This window comes from Saccostrea cucullata, unplaced genomic scaffold, assembly GCF_032062105.1.
Source record: "Saccostrea cucullata isolate Sc308-1 unplaced genomic scaffold, CSIRO_AGI_Scuc_v1 ctg11998, whole genome shotgun sequence".
Lineage (NCBI taxonomy): Eukaryota > Metazoa > Mollusca > Bivalvia > Ostreida > Ostreidae > Saccostrea > Saccostrea cuccullata.
In genome coordinates, this window is record NW_026922256.1 from 8,749 (window position 1) to 17,667 (window position 8,919).

An 8,919-nucleotide genomic window follows, 5' to 3' on the forward strand; every position below is an offset into this window, starting at 1 on the left:
ATCTATAATATTGTAGGCTTTAATAAAAAATTAATTATACCATCACATTTTAAAAATTTATAACAGATCAGTAAAACTTTATATGGTAATGAAAAATTATAATATCAAATAATTATAATTATGTTAAAAATTTTACATTCAGCTATAACATAATCACAAAAACAGACTGGATCAATATAATAATTACACTGTAGTCATATACCAAATTTACATAAACGACGCCTAAGATCAATCATACAATTACAATTCAATCAATAACATCTATTCAGTAATTACAACAATCATTTAATAAATCATTTAACATGCACCTTGCAAATTGAATATTTGTATAAATAATGTATATTGAATATTCGTGTTTCATGAAAAACCCTTTAAAAGTATTTATTTTTTAGATAAAGAATTCAAACCAATTTGTATGCAATTGAGATTTCTATTCAAAAAAAAAAAAAAAAAAAAAAAGAATTCAGTGAATACTAAATTACTTACTAAAATTTCATCAATGGAAAACTGTAATTTACCCTTTGCACAAAAGTGACATTTCTTTTTCTTTTTTTCAAAAGTGATAATTTTAAAAGAGAAATGTCTACATTCAAAATATCAAAAGAGCAGCAATACTCTCGTGACATTTCCCCTCACTACCAAAACTTACTGTAGTGGAACATGTATTGACTTTAAAATAAGAATTTCAATACCTTAATTAATACGAGACGATATTCAAACTCCCCACAGAATATTATAAACCTATTTACTGGCTATGAAGACAATAGCAAGTTTATCGTCCCCCGTGATAGCAAACTATTTCCCGAGGCGCAGCCGAATAGTCAGTAAATAAGTGTTTTATTATACCGATGCTGACTTTGCTTTTGTTATGTCATAATATATACGTCACAATCCGTATAAAATCAGAGGTTTTCCAAGATGAAAAGCGAAGGAAACAGAATCCTGCCGGTATATAGTTTTATGACTATTTTACCATGGGCAGGTAGCACAAAAACTATTTCACGGTAGGGACTGTTTGAAAAAGAAAACATGTTTTTTCGTCATATTTTTACACAGAACAAGTTTACAGAGGTATAACAAACTTGTGTAATTGTCTTCCTTATAGAAGTTTTATCAAGTCTAGTTAACTTAAAAAAGAGGGTTCCGGATTAGACGAGTTGTACTTTATATGGTACCATACAGTACTTGCTTCCCTATAGCTCTTCAGTGATGTTTTATCATCATGGAAGTCTCCTTTATCTCATTATTAAACATAACTGTAGGAAACCATGGGTTGTACCAGTGTTCCGGAGACCAGGGACCGTTGAGGTTGGCGTCATGACAGGCGTTATACCACAAGCCTCCTCCTCCGTATAAAACAGCACGGTTACCAAGACTCAATCTGTCGTTATCCCTGTCGGAGGTTGTAAAATACATCCCAGACAGATCCCTGTAATACCTCCCCGTATTAAACATACTGTCACCTGAACAATAATCAAAGAAAACATATTAAAAACCCTCAAATAATATCATTCTTATTTACAAAATTTAAAGTAAAATCAAATCTATATTATATATATCGTACATCCGTTTTTATATAGTAGTATTAATTAATCTTATCGAAATTTTGAACATGACTAGGATTTATTATTCACAACAAATACGTCAATACAATTAAAATAGAATTATATAAATTGTAAATTATAGAATAATATCTAATAAGGGTTTTCCAATTCTTATTGTTTACTTTACTTAAAAATTATAGTACTGGGATCAATGCAATTTTTCCACTTTGTAATCACTATAATAATTATGAATACTTCAAAGTTAGACATAAAAGACACAAATTCGAATGTCATATGACTTTCTGTCAAACTATTTTATATTTCTAAAATAAACACACAAAATTTATGTACATTCCGTCATGATAAGTCTGGCTTTCAAATATACAGAGAGATAATTTCAAAAATTCCTTTTATACCTGTCATTCTCCATGTTTGATGTGCTTTATACATAAAGCAATAAGCATATTAGTGTCACTTTATTAGTGTACTAGGTATTTAAAGGAGCTGAATGGGGTTTTATTGTGTGAAAATTACATTAGAGTAACCTTATAGCATGTCATTATATAAAGCAGACCTATTTTTATACCTATATGAAGCAGAAATTGTGCAAATTCTTATGCTTGAAAAGAAGAAAACACTTGCTGTGGCCTTCAACTCGACATTTAGATATATCGATGACGTCAATTAACAATGGTAATTTCCATACCGGTCACGGTAGCCTAGTGGTAGAGTGTTCGCTTCGTGATCGGAAGGTCCGGGTTCGATTCTCGTTTGCGGCGCCGCGTCAAACTTAAGACGTAAACATTGGTAGTGACTGTTCCTTCGCCAAGAGCTCGGCACTAGAAGTGAAAGTCACGGGTCTTTCGGATATGACCTTAAAAACGTAGGTCCCCTGTCACGGTAGGCATTGGCACGTTAAAAAACCCTCACTGCTCAATGGCCCTGAGTGCCGAGTAAAGGTCAAAATTTGAAACCCTTCACCGGCAAATGGCGACGTTTCCATAGGAGTGAAAAAATAGGACTTAAACAATATACAATCAATCAATCAATCCATTCCTTCGTCGATACGATATATCCTGATCAGCTTAAGATAAAACATATCACAGAGTCAGACACATCTGCTTAATACTTGGATATTTTACTTGAAAAAGACGGTTATGGTAATCTAAAAACCAAGCTATATGATAAACGTGATGATTTTATTTTTTGCTACCGTCAACATCACTTACTTATGCAACAATATACCTTCATCACCAGCATACGCAGTTTATATATCTCCAGTTGATTCGATACGTAAGAGCATGGTCTATGTATGAACATTTTCTAAAACGAGGTGAATTATTGACAAGCAAGATGATGAAACAAGAATATCATCGGACTTGTTTTAAGTCATCATTTCGTCAGTTCTACGGTTGATACGATGACCTAGTTAGCAAATACAATTTATCATTGAGTGAAATTTTGACTGACGTTTTTCAAACTTATTGTTAGTCCATTACTTATACACTGGATTGACGACAGATTTTTTCTGTTTTTTTCCCGATCATGATAAGGAGCACACGGTAGATGTGACCGGTCAGCAGGAGATATAAACTCCTCCATGGCACATGATCCCATCTCTGATGTTTTGAAGGTCCGTTTGTTCTGCACCAATTTTGTATTGTTTTATGGACATTGATATTGAATACTGATCGTTATATCCATATCCTTCTATGTGTACCTTATATTAACGGTTGCCTTTTCTAAAAAAAAAAAAAAAGGTACATTTACTATAAGATTATTGAAAAATTCGAATTTTCCACACTTGGAAACACAAAATTCTACAATTTTGTTTTTCAGAGAATGCATAGCAAATTATACAACTCAACAAGCTTTTCCTCTCAAGTTAGGATTGCTTTAGAAGAATAGATACATTTGATTTAACTATACTGCGCGAAGTATTGCATATAGTAAACTTCAGAGGGTCTCCCAAGATGAAATAATTTAATATATAAATAATTATGAACGCATTTAGAGTAAAAGAAAAACGATTTTTTTTCTGCTAAAAAATATCCTAAATTATCATTTACACGGAGCATTTAAGTAAAGTGTTAATCTTTATTATATAAGAAGGTATTACATATTGCCATATCTTTTAAATCTTCTTCAAGAAATGTTTAAATGTAGTTTAAAGACTTTCAAAAATGAATCTGTATTTTGCGATCAATTAAAGGTAACCTTCAGAAACCTTAAAGAAGAAACATAATCAGTAAGGTAAGATTATTTATCTATTCATCAAAATATTCATCTTTTATCCTATACTACTATTATTTTTATCAATAATTTGATTCTCTTTGTAATCACTTTTATAGAATTTAACATTTTATCTTGTGCCAAATTGATGTATAATTTCCCATGGTCAGCACAAACAGTTCAATCATTTAAAGCCAATTTAAAACTGTTATAGATGAATAAAATTACCCAAAGTTCCATCAAACTTTAAATCTTCCGTACAGATGCTTTACTGTAAATTCCTAAATATACGCGTGCAATTGATTACGCGGGTATGTTAAGGAGGCATATAAGTAATTTCTCGGGAATTTTATACTTTTTGAAGAAAATTTAGTTTAATAAATTACCAAAAACGACTGAAAAACGTAAACTGTTATTTACTATTGCATACAGATAAAAGCGTGTCTAACGCAAAGACGCGCATCACCGCCACAGCATCACGTGACTTCTATTAATAGCAAAATTTTCCTTAATAAAAAGGCTTACAGAACAACAATACCCCGGAGTTTGATAATTTCTTTGAGTATGTAATAAAACTGAAAAACATCTATTTTGTCAAAAAAGTGCTGCTAGAATCCAACTGTCTTGTCCGTAAAATATTTATTCCACACATTCCCACGAAACCTTACCCTTTGTTGTGAATTTTATACATATGAATCGAGATTTTTCGTACAACCATGCTTAACTCGGGATTCTAGCAGCACTTTCCAAATTTGTCAAAACGCAAACTTTCAATCTGTACAAAACGTATATTTTGAAATATCCAGCTTATTGTTGTTCTGTTGCATTTTATGGTCAAGAATGACGGACGATAGGCCGACCGGCATACGTAATATAGCTGACTGTCTTCGAAAGAGAATATAATCGATGAAAATAAATTAGCATACCTGTTTAATTAATTGAACTCCATATGAATTTAACACAATATTTTCGACATTTCCTTTTAAACTCCATTTTACGTATCTTTGAACATGCCGTCTTAGCCAAATTCTCTTTACACGACATGATCAATTTCCAAGTTACTCGATGTACACATATGACGTCATCGGTGGTAGATTTCAATCATAATGACTGTTACAGTATAACAAAATAAAAACATTTTATTTTTGTTAATGTTTTCACGTTTCTAACCATTTTCTAGATTTAAATTACATCGCTAAATACCAATACTACGAAAACCTGATTTCTAAAATTGACGTCATCTTGCCTACTGTGACGTCATAATGTAGCACTGATTTAGCCAAGGTAGAATATTTTGTATGCTTCCTTATTCCCCCTGCGTATCTTGTAACTTCACGAGAAGTACCGCACGCCAAATAAAATTACTCGCCTTTATTTTTATGGTGCTAAAAACTATGTTAAATATCTTGACCAACAATCCTATAGCGAAATATTATTCTCGTGATTTGACGTTGAAGAGACCATTCACGATAGAAAGTACTCGCGAAAAATAAGGAATCTACAGTATGTTTAAACAACCTGTTGAATAAATAAATAAGATATTATTATAACAGTTACTCGATCCCAAAGAGTAGTATCACGGCAAGTTGACAGGCGATACTTTTCTTCGGATCAAGTTACTGTTATTATGACAAATTTATTATTAACCCCTGTTCAATTAGCAACTTTAATAGCACAAAACTTTTGTGATTAATGTCAATCTTTTTCTGCATTAAACAAAGCATTTCTTCAAGGAACTTTTGATACGAGAGAGAAAAACCGTCATGTATACCTTTAACTACATATACCTCATCAGTTGCAGAGAGTGGTGATATGGATTCAGAAAACCAAAGAGTCGAGATCCGAGAATTCGGATCACATCGTCACGTGATCGCGTAAAATCAACAGTAAATTGGGATGAAACACAAATAGGTACATAACAATAAGCTCATGGGCAAAATTGCTCACTTATGCACATTGGCTGGGAAGAAGCAGACATCAGTACAGAACTGAAAAGGTAGGCGTTGGCAAACTTTAAATTACACTGCCCCAGACTGCTTCCATATCAATATTACTAATCAATGCTTCGCTGTTCTTAAAGGAATAATTAATAAAGATTTTTCCTAATATTCCTATGCAAAATCCTGATGGCTTTTAGACACAATCATTTCCATCCTAAATTTGAACAAATCGATTCTACAATACCTGAGGATACTTCTTTCATAATATGACTAATGATGGTTTTGCTGTTCTTGAGAAGAGGATATTTAAATAAATTTTGTTAAACGAGAGTTCAACCAAAAGTAATGTCACAGAATTCATATTTCTTTTTATCTTTCTCGTAATATTTTCAAATATATTACATGTATACTTAAAAATGCACGTTCATCAATCCAATTAAAATCAAATTTTCATTTAATTATTTATCACTAAATTTAATTTATAAATGTTTAAAACATAGAACATAAGAGGTGGTGCCGCGTCCCCACTAAAGTTCACGAATTAGGTGCTCTTTTTCTCAGAATGAAAAAAAGAAAACAAATGAAAGCATCTTGAAAAGTGCAAAATCGCCGGAATTCAGAGAGACAAAATTAACAAAATTTTCTAGTCTTGAGTTTAAAATAAGATGACAACATTGCTTTTGTTATCATACACTCAGATGCAGTGATCAAAGGATATGTAAAAAAAAGGCTAAAATAAACTGTTATGCATTTTTGCGTCACAATGGGGAAATCACAGGTAGAGACAGTTAAGTTGATTCACACGACTTACACAGGAAAAAATGTAAATAAGAGACTTGTTTAGATGAATTGTTTCAGATTTTCAGTGGGTGATGTGTCAATGAATGCTCAGCAGATGAGAAGAAAACAGAAAAATGAGAGGATTAAACAGAAATATTCCATGGCGTCTGTTATTAAAAAAAAAACCCAAAAACAGACGTCAAATCGATATGTGAAATTATAAGTTTGTCTTATGCTACTGCTCAAAGAATATTTACAGAGGAATTAATTAATAAAATGTCAGTGAACTGTTGGTACTAAAATTCTTAAAGGAACTGAAATATGCCAACGTTTTCGTGGAATATTTTATAATTTAACGAAGAAAAGTGTTAAAAGATAAGTGAGGGTGCGTATTCGTCATATTGCGTTGTTTAAAAGCGGCGAATTCCATAATTGCACGTAAAAAATATTCCATTATTTTGAAAAGTATAAACCATATTGAATAAAAATTTCCAGGTCTGCTATGAAATAAATATAGCTTCAGTCATTTTATGCTTTATTGCCCAGTTGTCCTTATAAAAGACTTTTTTAAATGATATCTCAAAATTGTTACAGAATCCTAATTATCACCCTTAACAAGGAAGCGTTAAACATCTTGTGGGAAAACTTTAATCCCCTTATCCAAGGATGTTTTGTGGCAAGTTGGTTGAAATTTGCTCATATGTTCTTGAGAAGAAGACAAAAACTTGAGACGTTCTCAGACAACAGACGCCAGACACTCTAAGATCAGAAATGCTCAATTGATCCTTCAGCTCAGGTGAACTATTGAACCCACATCTCACCTAGTGTTCCTGTGGTCGGTCTATTCAGGAAAAGTCTGTATTTATCTGTCTCGTTGGTTATGGAGAATTCCTCGTACTGTTGGTATAGAGTGGTTCCATTGGTCAAAGTTATTGACACGTACAGAGATGGCTTGTTTTTGGTTAACATATGAATTACGTCATTTCCTAAAAAATGTTATAGTAATATTGATTAAGTAAAACCTATAGAGGAAAAAGAAATAACTGATTTATAAAAGACAGCCATAAACATGCACATCTTATATATGTAAAAAAAAGTCGAAACGATCAAAGTATATATGTCTCTACTGAATTTCATATATACTTAAACTAGAGATACAACTTTCCTTTTAAAGTAAACCAAAATGCATATACCCAACCAATAAGATGAATTAACAGAACCAAATCCCTCCTTGTACTCCTTCCAAGTTCTGTCGAAATCTGTTGATCCGTCAACACGCTTCTGTATAACCTGTGGGATTGATTAAGAATTGTCATTAATGTTATTAAAAAAATAGTTATGAATCCGTGCACTAATTGATTAAATAATTATTAAACTGACCGTCCATCCTCCACCTTTGATGGTCATATCACACAGGACGACAGAGCATTGGTTGTTACGGGGATAAATAGTGTAAATATTAGACAAAGTATGACCATCAGCGAGCAATGTTTTACAATTCAGTGGACGTTTATTCCCTAAAATTATAAAAGAAATGGAGATAAAGAAAACATTCTTGAAATACAAATATTTATGCACAGGAATGTGCATATAAGCCGCCACTCTTTTCAATCTCTGGAGTCCCAATCAGGTCATTTCCAGCTACTAGTATTTATATAAGGCCATGTCAAATAATAAAATCTAAGATTATAATTATTAATAAGACATTCAAAATTAATTTCACATTTAAATTTCTAGAGAATAACATTTTTAGAAATCTCTGTTTTCAGTAAAATTATTCACTATTGTGAATTTTCTATTGTTCTCATGCATAGGGGTGGTGCTTAGTCTGAAAATTTTATTTCCTCTTCCTTTCTTTTATCGTATCTTATTTTCATTTAACGTTTCATATTATTCAATAGCCTCAATAAATGACTTTTAGCAGAGGTCGTTATGTTCGTTACGTTTATTATAATTGAAATGAAATACCTTCAGATTCCTGACTGAAGTACCTCCATCCTACTTGAACTTCTGTTAAATTACCCGGATGACATCCCGAATAAACTCGACATTTATTAGCGTGCAAATTGACGCCAAAATACGTACACCCTGGACCACACATGACTGCGCACATGGTTACTGAATATGCGTCATACTCTGCCATGAGATTTTCTCTAATAAAAACGTCATTCTTATTTAATTGAGCAATATACTGTTTCGACATTGATTCGGAAATTCTAATTGAAACAACAAACACGGCCCACAACAATCCCCTATTATTGTAATTATTCAGCATTGTTATTTCTCCTCTCTTTGAGTGGTGATAAGCGATTCATTTTACACTATTTAAATTATTTTTTAAACGAATTTTTTTACCAGTCCCTAATCTGATTGGATACATATGTTAAAAGTTATCGAAAAGAAGGTGGGTCTAATAAATTAAA

The 8,919-nt window shown here is 32.1% G+C and overlaps 1 protein-coding gene across 1 annotated transcript; it reads right to left on the reverse strand.

The window, feature by feature from the left end:
- Nucleotides 1–1,203: 1,203 nt before the first annotated feature.
- LOC134261479 (ficolin-1-like) lies at nt 1,204–8,699 on the reverse strand. The gene is made up of 5 exons (XM_062743919.1): nt 8,465–8,699; nt 7,877–8,013; nt 7,690–7,786; nt 7,318–7,482; nt 1,204–1,463 (listed from the first exon to the last, which is right to left on the reverse strand). The coding sequence occupies exons 1-5, from the start codon at nt 8,697–8,699 to the stop codon at nt 1,204–1,206; spliced, it is 894 nt and encodes a 297-aa protein (XP_062599903.1).
- Nucleotides 8,700–8,919: the final 220 nt, after the last annotated feature.